The 23,228-nt window shown below is 39.4% G+C and overlaps 4 protein-coding genes across 9 annotated transcripts; 2 read left to right on the top strand and 2 right to left on the bottom strand.

The window, feature by feature from the left end:
- Positions 1-1,466: 1,466 nt before the first annotated feature.
- Positions 1,467-6,869, bottom strand: zcchc9 (zinc finger, CCHC domain containing 9). Of its 4 annotated transcripts, none has more exons than XM_040048708.1 (6): positions 6,795-6,869; positions 5,067-5,483; positions 2,990-3,140; positions 2,815-2,907; positions 2,333-2,401; positions 1,467-2,060 (listed from the first exon to the last, which is right to left on the bottom strand). In XM_040048708.1, the coding sequence occupies exons 2-6, from the start codon at positions 5,463-5,465 to the stop codon at positions 1,948-1,950; spliced, it is 825 nt and encodes a 274-aa protein (XP_039904642.1). In that variant the 5' UTR covers positions 5,466-5,483; positions 6,795-6,869; the 3' UTR covers positions 1,467-1,947. The 4 variants fall into 4 exon arrangements, with proteins under 4 accessions (XP_039904642.1, XP_039904643.1, XP_039904640.1 ...); XM_040048709.1 differs by having other exon boundaries at positions 5,067-5,481; positions 6,759-6,831; XM_040048706.1 differs by lacking the exon at positions 6,795-6,869 and adding an exon at positions 6,264-6,742 and having other exon boundaries at positions 5,067-5,481.
- Positions 6,870-7,374: 505 nt separating this feature from the next.
- On the top strand, positions 7,375-13,312 carry LOC120744299 (low choriolytic enzyme). 3 transcript variants are annotated; one of them, XM_040048594.1, is made up of 10 exons: positions 7,375-7,507; positions 7,607-7,639; positions 7,740-7,805; positions 8,236-8,285; positions 8,743-8,812; positions 8,880-8,994; positions 9,547-9,719; positions 10,018-10,099; positions 10,186-10,307; positions 13,199-13,312. In XM_040048594.1, the coding sequence occupies exons 1-10, from the start codon at positions 7,456-7,458 to the stop codon at positions 13,210-13,212; spliced, it is 777 nt and encodes a 258-aa protein (XP_039904528.1). In that variant the 5' UTR covers positions 7,375-7,455; the 3' UTR covers positions 13,213-13,312. The 3 variants fall into 3 exon arrangements, with proteins under 3 accessions (XP_039904528.1, XP_039904527.1, XP_039904529.1); XM_040048593.1 differs by lacking the exon at positions 13,199-13,312 and adding an exon at positions 12,420-12,677 and having other exon boundaries at positions 7,377-7,507; XM_040048595.1 differs by lacking the exon at positions 13,199-13,312 and adding an exon at positions 12,420-12,677 and having other exon boundaries at positions 7,440-7,514.
- On the top strand, positions 13,226-18,941 carry wdr45 (WD repeat domain 45). The gene is made up of 11 exons (XM_040048592.1): positions 13,226-13,343; positions 13,525-13,611; positions 15,195-15,269; positions 15,593-15,697; positions 15,902-16,007; positions 16,086-16,180; positions 16,263-16,342; positions 16,434-16,642; positions 17,294-17,395; positions 17,489-17,634; positions 18,537-18,941. The coding sequence occupies exons 2-11, from the start codon at positions 13,563-13,565 to the stop codon at positions 18,644-18,646; spliced, it is 1,077 nt and encodes a 358-aa protein (XP_039904526.1). The 5' UTR covers positions 13,226-13,343; positions 13,525-13,562; the 3' UTR covers positions 18,647-18,941.
- Positions 18,942-20,044: 1,103 nt separating this feature from the next.
- LOC120744300 (EKC/KEOPS complex subunit Lage3) lies at positions 20,045-21,930 on the bottom strand. The gene is made up of 3 exons (XM_040048596.1): positions 21,806-21,930; positions 20,947-21,075; positions 20,045-20,850 (listed from the first exon to the last, which is right to left on the bottom strand). The coding sequence occupies exons 1-3, from the start codon at positions 21,850-21,852 to the stop codon at positions 20,736-20,738; spliced, it is 291 nt and encodes a 96-aa protein (XP_039904530.1). The 5' UTR covers positions 21,853-21,930; the 3' UTR covers positions 20,045-20,735.
- Positions 21,931-23,228: the final 1,298 nt, after the last annotated feature.

A 23,228-nucleotide genomic window follows, 5' to 3' on the forward strand; every position in this document is an offset into this window, starting at 1 on the left:
ACCACTGTGATCACAGCTGGTCTGAGGTGTTTGTGCCATTACTCCAAACGTGCTGCTGTTACTATGGACAAACATCTCTTTGGTTTTATTGTTCCAGAAGTTTTTAATGTTTTGTTTAGATGCAGCTCTGCAAAGCTACATTGTGCTTTTACATAATTTCCTTAGGGATTAATAAAGTATTCTGATTCTGTGCTGACATGTTGCTTTTAGAAGTCATAATCGCACAAACCTTTTCAAGTTGTACTGTAATGAGTCCAAGATCAAGAAGGGTTGCTGCAGTTTCTCTGAACGTTGCACAGTCAGACCTTTGGGTCTTAATTGTTTTCCACTCGTGAAGAATTTTTCTTGGGCTACAATGATGGACTTTAGATTGTTCGGATAGAGCTTTGTAACTCTTTCCAGAGTAATTAGATTGCTGATGTTTTTCTTGGGCTCGTATTTGACCAGGATATATCCTTCAATGCACATATTAAACAGATATGTAGGAGTGCTTTGTTCCATTTGCACAATATCACTAAAATTAGAAATATCCCGATGTTTAAAAACTAGTTTATGTATTTATTACTTCTAGGCTGGACTACTGTTATTCATTGTTGACTAGATGATTATTATGTTCTGATATATAAAGCGTTTTCTTTTTAATATAAATAAACTCAAGAAGAAAGATCTTTCTAGGCCAGCACTACATCAGGTCAGCATTGATAGCCACTATTTTTCTCATCAACTAAAGCAGTTTTGTCTGCCGAGGACTGCACTGGATTTCCAAGAAACCTTTTGCATCATCAGTGATGTAATTTCTTTTCTTCGTGCTCTCAGGGGGAGGTTTTCAGTGCAACACGGGCCCTTGCTGTTGCACTGAAAACAAAGATTTATCTTCATCTTGAAAGAAAAAAGTCTGGAGTGAACATTTGAGTAAAGTCCAAAAAAATGATCTGTTATTCCTGAAGCTTCCTGTGAGTCTGTGAGCCTCCTCTCTGTAGCTGCCAGTGTATTATGTTTGAGGTTCAGTTTATTATCAAGTCGGACTGCTGACATTCTTATTAATCAGTCATATAAGCCCCCCTGGTGAGCTGTGAAAACTGAAAACACACTGCAATATTATCACGTTATTCCCTTATGCCTATGAGAAGGAAATTTTCCTTGCAGCTTTAAAACATCCCTTAATAAGAAAAAGATGTTGGTTGTTGACACTGTACCAGATTTTTATGCAAAACATAAAAACAGGACTTTCAGCGCTGTGAGAATCAAAGACACAGTTTTTTAGAGGCAGGCCTGCAGCCTACTGACTATAAGTTCTCTACATTTTGCAGGCCAAAGCTTAACTGGTCCATAACAGAAGCTTAGAAAGACTTAGTACTGCCTCTGAGTGGCCGTGCTTCCACATTGCAGCTCCACAAAGCAACACAACCACACATGTGCTGATTATGCAGCAAGTGGAGTCCACATCCACACATACAGTCCTTAAGTAACAGCCGCTGTACAAAGACTTTTTATTTAATGACAGCTTTAATAACAAAGGTATTGCACAAGCCATTTAGGCCATTTTTATACACCCTGTCTTTTTCAGAGGCTCAAAAGTAATTGGACAACTGAAGACAACCCAGTGGATGACTGTAAAATTCTTGGTGAAATAATTCCCTTCAATCACATCCTGATTGTTTAATTTACAATCCACTGTTTGAGTGGGCAATCCATATGCTGAGGGAAATTGCAGGGGCCTTAGTCTGTGTCCACTTATGACTACTTCCTGCAACAAGAATTCTTAACTATAGCATATCAAAAGTAGCTGTGGAAAACTTTTTATTAAAAAGATCTCATTCATATACAGTGGTATACTAGACTTCATTCCCTGTTAGTGGGTAATCTGTCCATTTATGAAGTCCAGAAGCTGAGGTGGGTCAGAGAAGTACAACGAGGGACACACATTAGCACTGCTCAGTTCTGTGATTAGAACTTCACCACTTTAGGCTGCTTGGGTTTGGCTTTCTTTACTGGAATGTGCACTTCCTCATGGTCTGCACTCATGTTGTTGGACAACCAGCCCACTGTCACATGATTATCTGGAAGCATATGAAGAGGGAAAGAAAAAGAAACATCAGCCATGCCCCGCCCAAATCCTTTCCCATTATTTCTAGCTACCCACCACACCACAGGCTAGAAACACATCTGTTATAGACCTACAACAGACCTTTACATTTTCAGCTTCCTAAGCCAAAGATGTTCTCTCATTAATATAAGACTTCTGAGTGATTTTGCAAAATAATCTAAAATGGATCATTTTTCAGGTGCACTGAAATCCTAAAAGCAAACGTTTAATTCCAAAGGTACTCACTTGGAGTCTGGTGCTCCGGACAGTCCTTCTGAAAATGTTCCACTGAGCCACAAATATGACAGCAACCTCCTGCAAAACACAAGATGCAGATGCAGTTCTGTCATCGTAAAGGGTTATTTTAAACATTCAATGGTGCAAAGCTAGCTTCCAAAAATACAAATGTAAAGCTAGAAATGAGCACAATAGGTCTGCTTTACAGATTTAGGAACCGGATGCATAAAAAGATGATGGGTCAATTTTATTTATATAGGACCAAATCACAGTAACAGTTGCCTCAAGGCGCTTTAAAACACAAACACTTGAATGCTAATGTTCTCCTTTCTGATTAAAACTACCTCAGAGAGCTAAAAGGTTAGAAGAAGACCTCCTGCCATTATAGCTTAAAGACTGAGTGAACTGCCAGCATGGAACCAGCTATCCCCTCTCATGCGAGTGTGAAATTACTTATCGAGGACATGATGTATGAATATCTGTCTTTTTACCTTGAGCATAAAGTCCTTTGGGATTATCAGGGCAGGATCGTGACAGATGTCCAGTCTGACCACAGATAAAGCACTTTGCATATGGGTAATCACCTGAGAGAAGCAGCATGGTTACAGCAGTGTTACAGGCAAATCTGATACAGCTGTTCAGGTGTTAGTCTCTGTGTTTATTCACCCAGAGCAGGGTCCACTTTAGCTTTGCATTTGTAGATTTCATGTTCAGTGGAGCCACAGCGGAAGCAGATGCCTCGGCCCATCTCCTCATCTCTGTCAGCCTCTGGACAGTCTGCCAACCCGTGACCGGGCTTCCTGCAGTTAAAACAGAACTGAGAAGAGACACATGAGTGAGGATTCAGAGGAGCATCATAGATCACATCGGGGTCAACAGAATTTCTATAAGTTCACGAAGATTTAAAAAAACATCACAACTTGTAAAAACTTTTTAAAATATACCAGTTTGATGCGCACTGAACACTTTCATTGAAAAGTGTGTGAGCTCAATATTTATGTCAACTCACAGCTTCCCAAATTGATCTACTGTTTTTGTTTATCTTATTTTAGTTATCCTAGGAATTTTTCATAGATTCAACTAAAGAAACAGTGTGGTGTGTTTTTGTGATGAGCTGCTGGTAACAAAGCTGTGCCTAAAGTTACATGTAGACACAACACTGGTTCGTCAGTGTGAAGTGGCTTAATAGAGGGACAAAAACATTCCTGTGAAAATACCAGGAACATGAACTAGACTAAAGCAGAGTGAAAAAGCAGCCAAAGTCCAAACTGAAACTTTGAAGGAGCTTCAGAAAGCCTGGACAACTACGGCTAAAGAAATGGGAACAAAGTGTCACTTCCAGATCAGGTGTAGCCACCATGAAGCCTCCTGACAGGTGTGATGTTCACAGCTGTGGTGGCAGGCTTAGTGTGTCACGCGCATCGGTAGAAGATACTGTTAAAAACAATTAACTCTGCAGTGCTTTTAAATGTCATCTTGAATTTGTAGAAAACAACAATAATGGCCCTAGCCTTGTTAACGTTAACAGGTATATTCATACCTCATACAGGTGGGAAGATTTCAACAACTGCAGTGGTCCCCAAATGACCACAGGCGGCAGTATCTCACCTCCTGCCCTATCTTTATTGAACTGAAAAATACTGAACTGAATTTTCTTTGAGATTTATGTTGGCTTATCCATTACGTCGTAGGGAAACGATGAGTATGGAATATTTATAGCTCACCAGCTAACTAACTTTCCACAGTCTAAGACCGAACTCCATCCTCCAACATGAACATATTTGCCTTCAAACAGCGTGGTTTATCAGAGACTAACCCCAGAATTCAGGAGTGGATAGAATGGCCTGCCTGCAGTCCTCACCTTAAACCCATAGAACACTTGTAGGATCACCTTTGCGTGCTGTTCATATCTGCTCAAAGAAGTCCTACCATTAATTAATGTTCAAACTTAAATATGATGAACCAATCTCTATTAATCTATGTACTGCAGTTTTTCAAGGTAGCAGCAGTGAAACCACTGCTTAAAAAGCCATCTCTTGACCCAGCTGTCTGAGGTAATTATAGGCCCATCTCCAACCTTCCTGTCATCTCAAAAATCCTTGAAAGAGCAGTTGTTAAACAGCTAACAGATCATCTGCAGAGGAATGGCTTATTTGAAGAGTTTCAGCCAGGTTTCAGAGCTCATCACAGCACAGAAACAGCTTTAGTGACGGTTACAAACGATGATAACATTCTGTTAGAACATGCTGTAGGTATTACAGGTACTGCGCTGCAGTGGTTTATATCATATCTAATAGACTCCAATTTGTTCATGCAAGTTAACCTTGTGGAGTTCCGCAGGTTTCCATACTAGGACCAATTCCGTCTACATTACATGTATAAACTGATAAAACTTCGGGGTGTTTTTCATCTATCAGCAAGAGTACTGAGAGCACTATGTAGGATCTTTACCTTACAACATTTAACTGATGTAAGATGATTACAGCTCAAACCACAAATGGAATTTCCTTACAAATACAAGCTTTCCAGTTGTATAAGATTTATATATTGTTGAAACAAAGAAAAAATCGACCAAACACAATTTTCTTCACTTTTTGTGTCTACTTTATTTTTTCAGGCCAAATGTAGGTATTCTAATTCAATGTACTGTGAACTATTACTACCACTACTTCACTACTGTGAACATGGTGGGAGTTTCCAAAAGTCTTAGTTGGTAAAATGTTTCAGACTTTCAACAACTCACCATTTTGTTCTTCTTATTGGTCTGTCTTTTTATCCTCCTGTCCTCCCTCTTCTTGTCTTTCTTTAGAGCATTTTGCACCTCTTCTCTGAGCTCATGCTGTCCCTCCTGACGTTTTTTAGCCGGGTGCTGCCCCGTTTGCTGGAGATACTCCAGGAAGCCGTTTACATCCTCGCTGATGTACTGCTTTTTCTTGCCGTTGGGTTTCTTTATAGCAGACCCACTGGGCTGTGTCTTTCTCAGAGGATTCCTCTCAGCTACTCCTTTAACACCAGCAGTGCTGCTGCTGCCACCGTCGCCTCCTCTGGCTCCTGGTGGTCGTCTTGTTCTCAGCTGACTCCAGGGGGTGGCCTCCGCTGGTTTGTGTTTGTGGACATTGTTAGCTCTCGCCCACCTTGTCATGACTGCAAACAAAACACTGAAGCACAAGAAGAAGGATTTCAAAGGAAACTTGGTGACATACACTTCATCAACAGGAATATTTCCAAACATCTTCATAAAAGCATTCAGATATAGATGGGTGAATAAAGCCTTGTTAAGCTTTTGAGGTTACTTCCTGGTTGTACTGAAAAATGATTTGAAGCTTAAAACCCTCAAAGATGGATCCTACCAGTAACATCTATTGGTCAGCTGCAATTATAGCAGCCATGACTTCTAAAGCAACAGTACGCGTCACCCTTACCTCATTTTGACCCCGTAGAAATTAATGCTAAACTAGTAATTGGTTGCCCCACTAGTAAACCTGGTTACGTAGCACTTGTTATTTGGACACCTGAAGGCTGTTGTAAAATGATCATAATAACCTTATAAAGTAATCTTAAATACTGATATTGTCAAATCCCACTTAAAATTTGAACAGAAATTAGATCATTACTGCTGTTATTGCAGGTAGGAGTTAAAATGATCCCTCCTGGCTCTAGTGTTAAATGTGTTGTCCTGTTAGATTTCAGACAGTTTTGTTTTGTGACGTGAGATGACAGGCATTTTAACATCAGTGTTGGAGGTATGATTTTAAAGTCTGTGAGTTCTAGCAACTGAAGATCTCTCCCAGCACCATGAAGCAGGGAGGAAACACTGAACATTTCAAGTCTCCTCATAATGAATGAAACAGCAGCAAAGATTCCAATCAGTCACCTCACTTCAGATAAAATTAAGACTTTTGTACTCAGCTATAAACATATTAGAAGTATGGTATCTTACCAGAATTCCCATGATGCACTGGTTGCATCGTCACTAACCATACATTAATACACCTCTCTGCATTTAATTATGAATTATTATTCATCTCTGGCTCTCTTCCACTGCATGTCTGCTTCCTGTCTTCCTCCCCTCACCGGCCGCCCCTCATCGGGGTCATCTGATGTTTGGGGTTTCTCTGTATTGCTGTTGGGGCTTAACCTTACAATACAAAGTGCCAGTCCAAAAACATATCAGTCCAAGGTACAAAGTTTTCGAAGGAGGATGCGTAGTTTCTAATGTCCCCTCCACCGCTCATCGTTGTTTAAACGCAGCAGTGAACATGTAGCATTTTCAAATCAGTCAAAGCTTCAAACCAGCGCATGTAGAGCTGAACCACATGTCCATTAACACATTAACATGCATCACTACCGCAACCTATTCTCTTCTATCGTCAACGACCACTGAGCACATACCAAACCCCCTGTCTGTTCGACATTTTGATAAAAGTGTCCTTACAAATGTCAAGAAACTTCGGCTAAATAACGTTACCTCCCCCACGTCTTCAGCCCGTGTTTGGTTTTTAAACCGGAAATACTTTCTTTTTCTTAATAGTGATTTGTGTGCATGTTATGGCTTATGTCTGCCACCCTTTGGTGTGGAGTCATTACTGCATATGAGCGCAATAATAAAAAATAAAGAAATTAAAAAATAAAAAATACATTAAAAAACAAAATATATATAAATGTGTGTGTGTGTGTGTATTGAGTAATTTGGAAAGTTATACATATAATTTTATTTAAGGTTTTGCATACTTTCTCCACTGCTGATAATAAAATATTAATATAGTATAAATAAAGAAATTAAGAAAAAAAGGTCCGTCTGACTGTTGTGGTTTCCTCTGTTTTCCTCTGTATTATTATAGGGTCTTTACCTACACTATAAAACACTCTAAGGTAACTGTTGTTGTGATTTGGTGATATCTTTAAAAAAAAAAAAAAACCAGAATAATTTGAATAGATGTGTGAAACCCTACACCATATACTAGCATATTAAAATGTATTTATGTATTGCCTTATTAAAACTGTGAAACCTCCTCCTATGAGCCTCACAGGACTGAAGGAGGAAGCAGCATCAGCTCACAGCTGATTTTATTTAGTGCAATTAATGAGGATGAGGAGCTGGAAGCCTCACTTGTGTCCTGACCTTCAACAACATGCTGCAAATACTCTGTGTTGCTCTTGTGTGTGCAGAATATCTGAAAGATGGTAAAAAGTCAGCATCTACCATGATTTTTTTTTTTTTTAAATTACATTTTTCCTCTTTAAATAAGCAAGCAGGTGTTTTTCTCTCCTGTTGTGTTTCAGTGTACTGCAGTCCTCTACAAGAAGCCAAACGAGGTATAATGTGTTCATGTTTAAGCCTGGAGGGATGAGTATCCTGGTATTTTAAATATCAGAACACTCTTGAGCGTTATGCTGTGTAAATGTGTTTTTACAGCTCTTAAAGATGACTGGCTAATCAAGGCGGTGCATTACATGGAGGAAAACCCAGAAACTTTAGAAGGTGAGCCCTAACAGTGTTTTAGTCATATTTTTTTCTTCATACATGATACTGTACCTCACTGCGCAGTGCGCACAGTCAGTTGTGTGCAACCAGGAGCCACAATCTACCTGTGCTAGCTATTCAGTGTCAGTTAGTCATATGGGCTGAGTTAATTCTTCTAGATGGAGTTTGATTATTAATGGGTCAGATCATTTTGGCTAACCAGGAAGCACCTCAAGGGTGTGGCTGATAAATGTTTTATCAGCCTTTATTTATGAAGTTTTTAGGATATCAGTTGTAGTTAATAGCCAAACCTTTTCAAAACAAGCACTGGAAACCTTAAAGTTATCACATGATCTAATGGTAGAAAATAAGTGAATGTGATTGAACAATACAACTTTGTAGTAGAACTTTGTAGCTTCATGCTGATCTCCTCTTCTCGTTCTGTTAGAGCTGATGGACAAAAACTATGCTTTGGCAGAAGGAGACATGGTGCTGTTGGTGAGTTACCTGAGAACACATGCCAAAACTGAGGCAACAGATCCACTGACAGACTTTTACACAAAATTTGGTTTGAAATGTCTGCACATTGTTGAGTTTAGGAAAAAAGTTTGCAAGAATCGTACTCTTTGTAAATTATGGACATAACCACAGCCATGTTAGTGGGACCTGTGGTAAACTTCCAGCTGAGCATTTTTGCCACCATAATTCTAGTGTTCTGAATCCAAACATGATCAGAATGACAGAAACTAACAACAAGGTGGGGCCTTGCCTCCTTTGGGTCTAATGTGAACCATAATTTACAAAACAAATTCAGAAGGGCATGAACATGGCAGTTAAGACCAGAAAATCGTAGGAAAAAGTTCAGTGAGGTCGTTTAAGCTTCATAACACTGAGCAAAGATGTGATGTGGACTAGGCAGTCAGTGAACACTCAAAGCATTTCATTTCTTCTGCAGAATGACAGGAATGCAGTGAGCAGTAGCTGGCCAACTCTGGAGATACCCTATATCATTAGCCCAGATTTAGGTAAGCAGAGTATGTGCATTTCATTGGATCTTTGAGAAGTCTGTCTTACTGCCACTTTGTTTTTCAGCTAGTCGCACAGATGATATTCTCTCTGCTATGGAGATGGTGTCCAAACACACCTGTGTATCCTTCCACAAGCGAACCATCGAGCAAAACTACGTGCTCTTCAAAACCAGTACAGGGTATGTAGTTTTCTGAAGCTCAGTCTAAACTCTGTTTGAACTGCAGTTGGAGCTCAGATTGTATGCTGAACACCCCAAGTTTTCTGCAGCACTTAGTGTTCTGATTGGGTTTCTGAAATATTCAGTTTCTGTATCTTAACATGACAATATGACATCCTGGCTGCAGAAACCTCTGGCCTGTACTGCAGGTCAGCATACTCAGTATATTTGACCTATATCAGGCTTCACTAAATCTAGTAACTGCTATTACTTAACAGAATCACTCAGCAATGTCAGTCTACAAAACAAAAAATGGTGAATTTGGTACTTCAGTCATGCCTCAGAGCTCACGACTGTGAGGATGGAAATGGATCAATTGAAAGAGAGTTTAAGCACCCTGACCAAGGCACATAATGCTGGTTTAAAAAGAAAAAGACTCTCCTCACTGCTGGCAAGATTAAGTACAGCAACAACTGCTTTTTATTTTTCAGATATTAATGTTTAAAGATGGATGTCTCATTTAAAAGAAAACAAAAAAAAAAACCAGGACACTAACCTGCAGTTTTGTTCTAGCTGTGCGTCATTTGTGGGCTTAAAGGGTGGCGAGCAGCCTGTTTTTGTTGGGCCCCAGTGCATGGTAGGTAACATTGCACATGAGATTCTTCATGCTCTGGGTTTCCACCATGAACACACAAGGATGGACCGTGAACAGCACATCACCGTTATTCACAGCAACATTATGCCAGGTAAGGGTTCTCCTCAAATATTATCTGTACTGTTTAAACGCTATGGTAGCTAAATGGTCATAATGCTTGGAACTTGTACAATAAGAAAATGTGTTTTGTATGTATGTGTTTTTCAAACTCCAGCTTTCCCTTTATTTGACATTAAAAAAAAATGAACCTGTTTACTTGTGTGAGGCAAACACAGCTCATATCTTGGAAGATGAGCTTCACCACAGTTTACTGCACATTGTGCATTTACCAAAACTTTTTGGGGGTTATTGATTGTTTACACTCAGGGAAAGTATCACATGTCTTTCAGGGATGGAGAAAAACTTCAGAATGCAAGATGGCGAGACCTTTTCTCTTCCATATGACGCTACCTCCATCATGCACTATGGAAGGTACAGTACCCAAAATGACAAATGTATAACAAACTGTTTCTCTGTAAAGGTTACGTGGTGCTTTAAGATGATTACTCTTGTGTCAGGGATTTTTTTTCAGCGACCGGCCTGCCCACGATCTTCCCAAAGAAAGATGTGAAGGAAATGGGACAGAGAGATAAACTGACAAAGACTGACATTGAAAGGGTTCGACGTCTCTACAGCTGTGGTATATTCTCAACTCTGCTCACTGCACATAAATTTCATTTCAGATTCAGATTTTACCTGTTTACTAAAACATATTCAGATTACAGTTATTGTAATATTGTTGACATGGACATAATGTGTAGACTCTCAGCTTTCATTTGAGGGTATCCACATTCAAATTGGATGAAGGATTTAGAAGTTTCAGTTCTTTAACATGTGCTACGCTATTTATTTATTTTTTAAAGGGACCAAAAGTAATTGGACAATTGACTTAAAGGCTATTTCCTGAGCAGGTGTGGACAATTCCTTCATTATCCCATTATTGATTAAGCAGATAATAGGCCTAGAGTTGATTTGAGATGTGGCGCTTGCATTTGGAAGATTTTGATGTGAACCATGCGGTAAAAGACATTTTCTGTGCAGGTGAAGCTGTGAAAACAGAAACAAAAAAAATATCATAGAAATTGCTACAATATTAGGAGTGGCTAAATGTACAATTTGGTACATCCTGAGAAAGAAGGAAAGTACTAGTGAACTCAGCAATGCAAAAAGATTTGGATTCTTTGGAGAGATTCTACCAGAATGATGGTATACCACATTACCTGTAAAACATGGCACAGGCAGTGTCATTGCTTGGTCGTGCTTGGGTGCCAGTGGCACTGGGATACTAGCATTCATTGGTGATGTGACACAGGACAAAAGCAGCCCGGTGAATTCTGAGGTGTTCATAGACATGCTGTCAGCTCATATCGAGCTAAATGTAGTCAAATCGATTGGGTGGTGTTTCATTATACAGATGGATAATGACCCAAAACATGCAGCCAAAGCAACCCAGGAGTTTATTAAAGCAAAGAAGTGGAGTATTCTTGAATGGCCAATTGAGCATGAATTTCATTTGTTGAAAACCTGAGACAGGCCCACAAACGGAAACTGAAAGCTGCTGCAGTAAAGGTCTGGCAGAGCATTAAAAAGGAGGAAACTCAGCATCTGGTGATGCCCATCAGTTCAAGACTTCAGGCTTTCATTGGCAACAAAGGGTTTTCAACCAAGTATTAGATATGAATATTTTATTTTCAGTTATTCCATTTGTCCAAATACTTTTGCACTCTGAAATTAAGGGATTATGTACATGCAATCTTTATGTAACTCACTGAATTAAAGCTGAAAGTCTGCACTTCAACCACATTTGAATTTAAAATTCATTATGGTAGTGTGCAGATCCAAAATTAGAAAAAAAAGTTCTCTGTCCAAATATTTATGGACCTAACTGTATAAAATATGCCAATGAAATGTATTGGCAAAGGACATCAGTAGTTACCTTTGTGTTTACCCAGAATTTGTAGCACATCTGGTTAAAGTCTGAACCACTCTGTAAGCCGCGGTCACAACCAACATAAAGGAAAATCTGTAAGGAAATGTAGGGTGGGCTTTGTAATTTATTACTTGCCGCATTCAACAGTTGAAAGCTGGAGTAGATACCTGAGATCTGGCCTCAATAGCAAGTAAAAGAATAACTGAAGGAAACTAAAGACCTAATAATAAGTCTCACTCTGAACAGTCTCAGAATGTAAGTCAGCCAGCAGAAACAGCCAAAACACTAGTGTGGCAGAATATAGACTTTAAGACCCGAATGAACAGATTACAAAATGCCTGAGGGGGGCTGTGTTAAAGAAACTGCTAAAGTCACAGAAATTAAGGACTGAAAAGATGCAAACCAACTACAGAGAGGGGAAAATGTCGAACAAAGAAAAGATGTCTGACCGAGACATGGCAGTCAAATGATGTTGAACTGACATCTGACAACAAAGATGCCCTTGAAAGCTGATTCTGTTCATCTGGAGTTTGCAAAATGAAGAAAAAAATTTTTTTAAAAAAAGCAATGACCTGATGATCCCAGAATGTCCTTTCTGAGTTTTCCTTGCCTCGATTATTGATGATGCATTTGGATGTACAACGAAGATGATAGCAGCAGTTTAACTTCCAGAGATGAAAAAGCTTATTAAAACCATTTATTAGACAATTTTTATTATATTTTTAAAAAGTCCAAGTTAACTAGTAATTCTATACATGCAGACTCAATGATTTTTAAAAAAAATGCTGTTTTCAATCTTTGCTTGTTTCTCGTTTTTCCAAGATTCCCTTAAACAAACTGAGAAGGAAAGCCATGACTGGGATGATGTCTGATCTCAGTGCCACCGATGGAGGCTATGAGAACCAGATTACTAGCATTGCGGTTCTATCTGCCTACTCCAGCACCTGAACAATGACACTAGCAGTCAGCAAACAAACTAGTTGTCATCACTGACACATCTATTAATCAAAATATGATGACCAGGATCTGGTGGATTCATCTCCACTGTTCAATAAACCAAAATACTTTGTTTCTCTCTAACCAGAATTTGTTAAGACTTTATTGTTTGCACTTTTTTGGCTTCTGGGGAGGAAATGGTAGGCTTGATGATCAGATGTGCACACTGAACTCACTCAATTTCTGAATTTTCTCAATTTTCAGAATTGCAGAAAAATAGACTTCAATTAAGGGTAAAATAAATATGACAAATGAATACAGGTGATGTAGATTATAGTGCGATATTTGGGTTTCAAAAAGCAACACCCATATTCTCATAAGTTATGAGAGCATGGGTGTAAAAGCTGTTCTGATCCACACTCCAGTCCAGAAGGTGGCGGTAATGCACCTGAAGGTGTTTGGCAACCGCCATAAAAAGATAGAAGGCCCCACAGAAACCAGTGTGAGTATTCCAGTTTGAAGGACCACTTATTCTGATGAAAATAAGCTGGTTGGCTAATAATTGATATGAATATGTTTGTTACAATTATGAACTCAGATTATGCAATGAATCTTTTAACGTTTAATAGAAATTTAACGTTCTTTTGTTTACTTATTTTTAACAGGAAGCGGAACCTAACCGGAAGCACGTGTCGGTGACGTCTTCCTTGAAAAACAAAAACAAACCTGTGTGTTGCAATATTTCTGTTTTCCGTCGACGTTTGATCAGCGCCTGAAATCGTTCGTCTCGTTTTTGGTGTGCGCCTTATGGTAAGACTTGCATATGCATATCTATTTGAACCCAGAGAAAAACCAACAAATGATCGCTTCTGCCTCCTGCTAATGTGCTAGCTGCCTCTGCCAGCTTGTGTTGCTCAGCTTAAAGCATCCAGAGAAAAACGAAGACTGTGGCCTGAACATCCGTCCTATTCTTTTGTCCCATCTTTCTCAGGTTGCTGCAGTTTACCGGTAATAGCTTGTTTGAGAGCCATGGCCCAGCAGAGAGGAGTAAACAGCCTGCAGTTCAATCAGGACCAAAGTAAGTTGCCTTTGTTCATGAACTGAGTTAGTAACTCAACTTAGTTTGGTATCTAAAACGTGCACTGAGGAGAAACCTGGCAAATTTACAAACAGAGAGGCTCGAAACATTTTATTCATATTAACGTTATAAGGGAAAATGCACACCCAAAAGAACAAGATAACAATGTGTACAATGAAACTAGAGAAAGTGGTGTGAGAACGGTGGCACGTTCTCTGGCTACACAAAGGGAAGGCCTTCAAGGGAAATGGCTTTGTTCTGTAACTACATTCTTTTCAGAGCTTTTCAACATAGAGTTGTGTCTCGGAAATAATCCATGTAAGATTTCTTATGTCTTTTAACTTACAAGTCACTCTCTGAAAATTTGGTAAATTAGGTTAGATGGGTATGATATTAGAATAATACACATAGATGAAACTGAACATGACTGAACACTGCTGTGAAAAACCCAGAACGATTTACGAGCTAACCACCAGACAGAAACTACATGTATTAAGCTGGTTGTGGTTAAACATATTACATATACAAAAACAGAATTAGTAAGAAATACAGAACCAGGCAAATGTGTGATAAAGGAAAATCTATATACTGTACCTTCAGTTATTCTCCTGATATCCATCCACACGTTCATTAACTACCAGTGATTACTTGTTTTGCCGGTTAATCGTCTGATTTTCTGACCTGGTCACTGCTTGGTGAGCACAGCCTTCACCAACACAGCAGCGCTGAGACTTATCTTCTGTCTAAACTGAAAATGTATTGCAATATGTTGATGAATGTGTAGATCAGAGGGAAGGTGTGGGTTGAGTAGTATGGAGACAGTGTTAGAGAGGCATGTTTTGGACATGTGCAGATGGGGGATAGAAGATAAACTGGACAAAAGATGTTGAAGATGAAGCTGCCAGACAGAAAGAGGAAGACCTAAGAAAGGATTCATGGATGTAGTGAAAGAAGACATGCAGAGGTTTGGTGTGACAGAGGAGGAGGATGATGCTGGGCCAGGGTGAGATGTGGGCAAATCATCTGCTGTGGTGACCCCAGAGAGGAGCAGCTGACAGAAGATCTCATAAAAAGCAAATAGGCTGTTGCTTCTTAGTCACTTATTTTAATATACTGATTGTTTTGCTTGGTTAGCATTATTTAGAAAGAATCTATTAAAAACTAGTATATAATAGCAAAATCAGTCTGAGTCTGTTACTGTTGCTAGCACTATGATGTAGCACTTGAATCAGAGTCAGAATACTTTATTAATTCCCAAGGAAATTATGTGTTTACAGTTGCTCCAAGACGATAGGAACAGCAACAGACTGAACTAAATTAGATAATAAAATAGATTACAAAGTTACAAAATATAAGAAATAACTTTAATATATACAAGTAGCTCAATTATAAATATCCAGAATATTACAGAGAACTATGGAGGCAACACAATGAAAAAGCACCTGATGTCCCCAGCACCTGGTTCAGTTTGGAGGATTATTACTGGGTTGTAAACGGCTCCAGGCAGCTAACATGTTAGATTTGCCAAAGCTGAATAAGACTGATTCATAGGTTTAAATCTTCTGTCCTCTTATCATCACCAGGCTGTTTCTGCTGCGCTATGGAGACGGGGGTCAGGATTTACAACGTGGAGCCGCTGATGGAGAAGGGCCACCTGGGTGAGTCCCCTGACCCGGCTTTCACATGTAGAGCAGTGCCTGAGAGAGAGCTCATTCATTATTTCTAGACATGTTACCAATATTTTTCAAGACATTTTGGTAATTATTTTCAAATGTTTCATGAATATTTCAGACATGTTATGTGTTTATAGATGTTAATACTTTTCAGACTTTTATTAGTGTATTTAAATGTTTTTCGTGGTACCTCAAGTGGCTGAAATGCTGGGAAAACTATGACTTTCATAACGAGAATACAAGGAAAACATTGTTCTTGTGCACCTTTCCCTAAAAAGGACTTGAATATGTGTTTGTGTCATTTGCAGACCATGAGCAGGTTGGCAGTGTAGCCCTGTGCTCCATGCTGCATCGCTCTAACCTGCTGGCCATAATTGGAGGTGGAGTCAATCCTAAATTCTCAGAAATATCTGGTGAGTTGGTTTAAAGTAGGATGTGCATTGTACAGCTTTGACGTGTGTGTGTGTGTGTGTGTGTGTGTGTGTGTGTGTGTGTGTGTGTGTGTGTGTGTGTGTGTTATTATTATGAGAGGTGTTTGCTATACCCAAGATATGTGAGTGCACCTTAAAAACATGATGGAAAAATAAGTTTTTAACAAAACAATGTCTATGTCTCAGTGTTGATCTGGGACGATGCTCGGGAGTCACGGGATCCTAAGGACAAACTGGTGCTGGAATTCACCTTCACCAAGCCTGTTCTGGCTGTCCGCATGAGACACGACAAGTGAGTTTTACATCACCTCACACATCCTGTTTATTGTCACTGAACTGTCAAAATGATAGTTGCCTTTGCTCACTCTAGGATCATCATTGTGCTGAAGAACAGGATCTATGTGTACAGTTTTCCAGACAATCCTGTCAAGCTTTTTGAGTTTGACACCAGAGATAACCCCAAAGGTATCATACTACTTGTGTAGAGCTGTTTTTCCATTGCAATATCCTGCTTAGTATTTTGAGTACAGTGAATTCTTTCTTTCAGGTCTTTGTGATTTGTGTCCCAGTTTGGAGAAACAGCTTCTGGTCTTCCCAGGTCACAAATGTGGCAGCCTGCAGCTGGTTGTAAGTCACAAACAAACAGGACGTTTTGTTTCTCCTGAAGAAAATGTCTGCGTCGTAAAAGTTGTAGTCTAACATGTTGCTTTTTATTCAGGACCTGTCCAACACCAAACCTGGAACATCATCTGCCCCTTTTACTATCAACGCCCATCAAAGCGAGATTGCCTGTGTGGCACTCAACCAGCCCGGCAGCGTGGCAGCTTCAGCCTCTCGTAAAGGAACCCTCATCCGCCTGTTCGACACAACGACCAGGGACAAACTGGTGGAGCTGCGCAGAGGAACAGACCCTGCCACTCTTTACTGGTAAACACTCAAGTAGTAAATGGGTAGTGCACCGATGTTCCAGAATATTTCAATGTTCCTGTGTCTTCAAAACCTCTCAGAATCAGACCGTCAGACCTCAGTGCATGCAGCAAGGAGCACACTTAGCGTTACAGAGATCCTTCACCCAATAAATCAAAAATAAATAAATAAATGCCCTCTTCCTAAAACTCCTATGAATGTATATGAATAGAGCCAGTTACAAAAATATCTGTCTACACATTTCATTCAAAAAAAGATCACCACTGCACAGCTTCAGTTGATATTAACCATACTTTGTAACATCAACAGGGGTTGCTGAATCTGGCCCATTATGTGTTAATGGGCACATTATGTTCTCTGGTAATTTCTTTAATTAAATAAATTACAATAGTCTAAACTAATATATATCTTACATCTTAAAAACTAGGATTTTTTTTGGCAATAGAACAATACATTAATTCTGTTCCTCCATCAAGATCAGAGAAATTAAAGACAAAGAAAAAGGCCTTCTTATCCCATATTTATTCTGCATGATGAATAAACAGATTTTTAGGAAAGGCATGAAATATGAGGTGAGGGTTTTAATGTAACCGAGCTACAGAATGGCCTGTTTGGCAGTTGTAAAATGATACTTGTGGTTTTTCTTTCCAGCATCAACTTCAGCCATGACTCATCCTTCTTGTGCGCATCCAGTGACAAAGGCACAGTTCACATCTTTGCACTCAAAGACACCAAACTCAACCGTCGCTCTGCGTAAGACCACTTTCTGCTAATTCAGTCCTTTTAACACACACAGACACACACACCATCGTGATCCTCACGCCTCTGCTCCTCTTCATCCCACAGGCTGGCACGTGTTGGGAAGGTGGGTCCTGTGATTGGTCAGTATGTGGACAGCCAGTGGTCATTGGCCAGCTTTACTGTGCCTGCTGAGTGTGCCTGTATCTGTGCTTTTGGAAAGAATACTTCCAAGAATGTCAACTCAGTCATTGGTGAGGGAAACGTCAAAACATAAATGTTTTCTTTTGTCATATACACAACACGGCAACATGACTGCATTGGTTGTTACAGTGACATAACCATAAATTCACACCTAGCATGTTATGGTTGGCTTTTTCACTGCTAAACAAAGAAGGAAGAGCTAGGACTTCCGGCGTGAGGACATGGTAGCATAGCACCAGAGACCCTGCTATTGGGGCTCAACAATAAAGGAGGAGATGTGCGGCGAAATAATGCTTATCGGGAATCTGAAAAAGAAGTCTGTCACAGTGTAACATCCCGAGAGTCAAGATGGGGAGGGGAGAGAGCCACACTGGAAGCACACAAACCTATAGACTCTCAAACAGCTGATCCCGTTTTCTTTATTGGATAGGATTAGATAGTGATGGGAGTTTTAACAAAAATCATCTGATTCTTTGCTTTGATGCTGTTTTTAATGTGTTTTAAGGATGTAAACACAAGCATTTGACCCATGTCTGCAATTATTTAAAAAAAAAAAAAAAAAAAAAAAGATACAATAGTGGCATGTGAAGAAAAACAAACTTTATAGCTTGAATATTCAGTGGATTGCTGGATTACTAAAACAAGCTGCAGTCCTGGATCATATGTGTCAGCCTTTGCGGTTTAAAAAAAAAAAAAAAAAAAAAGTAGTCCAGAAAAAAAACTCCCATAATGACCATTCTGCACTGTATGCACCATGCACGCATGTTTTACACTTAGCATGAGTTCACTTGTATTTACATATGGCATCTGATATTTGAACAAGAATTTGTGTTATTGTGCCTTTTTTTTTTTTTTTTTTTTTTGTCTCCACATACCATAGAGCCACAGTGCTACACTCTGTGTGTCTTTAAAAAAGAAAATTGTCATTGTAGTTCTGTTTTGTCTCCTGCAGCCATATGTGTGGACGGGACCTTCCATAAGTATGTGTTCACCCCTGATGGAAACTGCAATCGAGAGGCCTTCGATGTGTATCTGGACATATGTGATGATGACGACTTTTAAGGCCACACAGAGAAACAAGTTCTAGATGAACATGAGGATTATGAATGGAAACAGACTGATTTTAATAAATTATCTCCTGCTGCGAATCTGAGGAGCACGGACTTAATGCAAAGAGTCTGTTATATGAAGTTTTATGTAATCAGTTTTACTTACAGTGTATAGCAGTGTGAATATAAAGTTTTCTATTGGTCTGTTAACCATCACTCTGAAAAGTTCATGTTATATAATAAAAACAGAAATGTATGTTGTATGTCTTGGAAACTAATATTGAATTAAAATGATACTAAAATTTGAATTCACTTTTGCTAAGAAAACAGAACATGAAGCCCTGTTATTTGCCTGTTACATTAGTGAATGTATGGTGCACATTTCATGGCATAAACAAGAAGCACTCCCATAGAGATGTTATTTTGTCATGCTGCTGTAGCAGAGCACAAACCTCCAGAGCTGCCACTCTCTGGGGGGTATTTCCTTTTAAAGAACATGTACTTATTTTATGTATATTTTGTTCTTTTTAAACATGGTTAAGAAGTTGGTAGTGCAGTAAAAATCAGATAAGGGTAGCATGACAGACGTTTACTCTGATTGCACAAACGTCATGTAGGAGCAGGTAATGGATAAAAGGCATTGAGCTTATTATATGGAGGAGGTGGCAGATGATTGCTCCATTCCATAGTCAGTATCCGTAGACACTCCTGTCAATGATCTGACTGAGGGGGTTCAGGCCTATGCAGAACAGCAGTGGGGACAGAGCTACAGTGCTACGGACTTGAAGTTTGCCCCTAGAGTTGTACGCCACATCCCCATTGAGTTCTCGATGAAGGGTCTTAGGGTCCTAATGATCTTGTACAATTCTAGGCATTCTGGGATCCAGGTGTGGGGCACTAAATCACAGGTGGTCTTGTAGTCAGTAGCTGGTGTTTCGCTTCTCTTCTGTTCCCCACTCATGTATTTAGCCATATGCTTGTTCATCTTAGCCACTATGATTCCTGACGGGAGTTTCCATGTGGTGCTCAGGCAGGTTATTGGCTTGTAGTTGGACGGGACCTTCAGTTAGCAATTCTGGGTGTTTCCCGTCGATTAGCAGCTGGTTCATTTGTGCTGTCATATGCTCATGGAATCAGCTTCTTCAGTCAGTATGCGTGAAGCATGTCGGGACCTGCTGCTGTCCAACTCTTCATACTGGAGACCCTTTATTAGATATCTGCCACTGTGATGGTTACTGGACCCTGTTCAGGGAGGTTACTGTGGTCTGTTCTTAGGTCCACAACTTGCTCCTAAGTTAGTGTCTATTGCAAGTCTGTTTTTAATCGCAAATGTGGGTAAAACACTCACATTTCCATGGTGACAATGGCACGCTACAGAGCCATCCACTAAATGAAGCATCGGAGCAAAGAATGTGTTGAATTTTTTTTATAATCGAGTCATTCGAATTAGTTGCTGAATTGTTGCAGCACTACTTTCAGTAATCATAAACTCTTTATTTACATGTACACAAATGATCTCAAATGTAACCGTGTGAGAAAACGAGTGCCGAAAAGTTCTCATTTTTATAAAGTTCTATCAATTTGATGGTCTAAGCCTCGGACTGGTTTACATAGTGATAGCTGGACAGATTTTTAATTCATTGTTTGGATGAGAAGTCTTCATCTGAACACATACACATTCAGTGAGAGTATGTTTCTAGCTGTCCAAAATGGTAACTTTATGATTGCTGGCAAAACAAAATTAAAAGGCATCTAGAAGCTGTAGCCAAATAAAGCAAGACTGAACTTACTAATATTTAAAACTAACCTCAGTTTTAAATATTTGTATAATCATACATTTGTATTTTTGAAAAGTATTATTATGGTTATACCCCCATCAGATACATTCTGTAAATCTATTTCAATCACAGCTGTAGAAATTATTCAACTGAGCACTGAGCCAGTGTCATGATCTCCCCCCCCAGTTCCACTTCATCAACCACCTTTTACTGTGTTCGAAGGTGCCAGTGACTTTAGCTCACTTAATCAAACTTCAGTCCAGTCTGTAGGTCCTCAGTTAGTTCCAAGCATCAAAAACAGAGTCCAGAATCACTTGTTATACATCATACGGCAACAGGTGGACCAAACATCTCCATGGTCTCCATAACAAGGGATAGATGATCGAGAAACGAGTTCACAGACACTCTGAGGATTCGTGCTTCATCAGCGCTCCACCTCCTGAAACACAGCGAAGGATTTTTAGTACAAAAAGGACACAGATGTTAGGGCTCGGTTTGATACAGGCTATGAAGGAGCCAAGGAAGATAATCTCACACAGAAAGCGTGCTGCCAGACACTGTAATCAGTTTGCTTATGCCGCCTTTCCGGGGCTCTTTGTCCGGGGAGAGCGACCGCAGAGCGATGGTGGCCTCACGAGATGATGGGAAGGGAACATCCAGAGAGCTGCACGAGGGTCAAGGAAGACTGAGGACATGGCTGAGGCAAAAGAGAAAAATAAAAGAGGCCGGGTTTTTCATCTCTGACTCTGTTCTCTCATTTTGCCCTACTTTCAATGGAAAATGCTATTTGCTGCATTAAAAAGGCTTCATCCTTACTATAATCTGTTACTGACACACTGCCCCACCATAAGGAATATATTTATGCTTTAAAAATAAAAGCTTGAAAAACACACCCATTTATTACAAGCGACCTATTTCTTAACATTTTTTTCACCCCTTTTATTTATTCTCACTGACTCTTCTTGTGCAAATATCTCTTAAACAACAGGAAGGTGCAGGTTCACTATAACCAAAACTCCAGACTCAAACATAATGTTACAACATCTACAGTAGTTATAGTCATCGGTGAGTAGTAAATAAAATTAAGGAAAGTTTCTTTAGAGGATGATTTAAAAATGTTTAAACTTCAAACTCTATGCCAGCTTCTAGCTTCGCTTGACAGTGTAGAACAAACCTGATGACACAAACTCATATTAAGCTTAAAAGTCAACCTAACACACCCAAACAGACAGAGCCCAGATTCAGGTTATTTCGAAACCTCGATACAATTACCGGCACAAATACTTCGAATGTTTCGTTGTTTCAAGAAGCCTCGCTTTGCCCTTCGCTAGTAGAAAATATCATTAAAGTTTTCATAGACCTCAGTGGTAAATATTGACAACAATAAAGGATACAACTCCAGTTTGCCTGTTCCTCCGTTAGCTTCTCCAGCTGCCGCCATTGCGATTGTTGTGTTGAAACGAACCGGAAACGGAAACGCTTTCCATGTATGAGGGATACAGCGAAGAAGGACTGCTGTCCCCAGTGGCAGAATGCAGTATTACAACAGTGAATACTGCACAACAATAGAAATAAATATTTTTAGTGAACTGAAAATACACTAAAAATTAACAAAACTAGGTGTGAATAACATTTAAATTCACTAATATAAACGAAAAATAGATTTTTGCAACAATAATAACAATAACAGTATACTAACTCAAAATGGATGAAATCCAACAGAAGCGAAACCGAAAAGACAACAGAAATTTGAAATGAAAAATACATTTTTAAGAAATTATGGAGAAAATACACGTCACATGTCAAAAACATGTCAAAAAGGTAGCCTGGTTGTGACTTCTTTGACGTTTTCATTTATTTATTTTGAAAAGGAAACTTTTTGCAAAAGAAATGTGAAGTGTAACTTTTCTGCTATAAAATTAGCAGCCACTAATTCCAAATTTATAATCAAAGTCTTCCAACCTGCACCCAACCTGAAACACCTCCTGGCACTTGGGCAGCTACTTTGAGGTATTGGGATTGGGTATTGGGCAATATGCAATAATACCAATACGTTAATTTCACGTTTCATCACTACATAAAACTGTATGGATAGAACCACCAGTCAAATCTATTTGGAATGCCTCAAGGTGGTTTCTTTTTTGTGTTTAAAAGCAACTAATACAACTAATAACTGCTTTGTTCATATCTTCCTGAAGCCATCATGGCTTCATTATGATGGTATTCAGTTCAGTTCAGTTTTATTTATATAGCTCCACATCACAACAACAGTTGCCTCAATGGTCTTCATAAGGCAAAGACTCTACAATAATGCAGAGAATGTGAATGTGTCCCTTTGAATGTGTCCCCAAGTGCAGTTGCAAAAACCCATCAAGTGCTACAACAAAACTGTCTCACATGAGGACCGCCCCAGGAAACGAAGGCCAAGAGTCACCTTTGCTGCTGAGAATAAGTTAATCTGCGTCACCAGCCTCAGAAATAGCAAGTTGACAGCACCTCAGATTAGAGCCCAGATAAATGCCACACAGAGTTCCAACAACATGTAGCCACACATCTGAAAGCATATTGATTTGCTCTCCTGATATTTAGACTGTAGTATTGATATTTTAACCATCTCTACGTCAACTGTTCAGTGGAAACTGCGCAGTGGTCAGAGGAGATCGCACAAATCAGGCCTTCATGGTCAAATAGCTGGCAAGAAACCACTACTAAGTAAAAGCAACAAGCAGAAGAGATTTGTTTGGGCCAAGAAACACAAGGAATGGACATTAGACCCGTGGAAATCTGTGCTTTGGTCTGATGAGTCCAAATTTGAGA

The sequence above is a fragment of the Simochromis diagramma genome, unplaced genomic scaffold (genome assembly GCF_900408965.1).
Source record: "Simochromis diagramma unplaced genomic scaffold, fSimDia1.1 OVJJ01000683.1, whole genome shotgun sequence".
In the NCBI taxonomy this organism is placed as follows: domain Eukaryota; kingdom Metazoa; phylum Chordata; class Actinopteri; order Cichliformes; family Cichlidae; genus Simochromis; species Simochromis diagramma.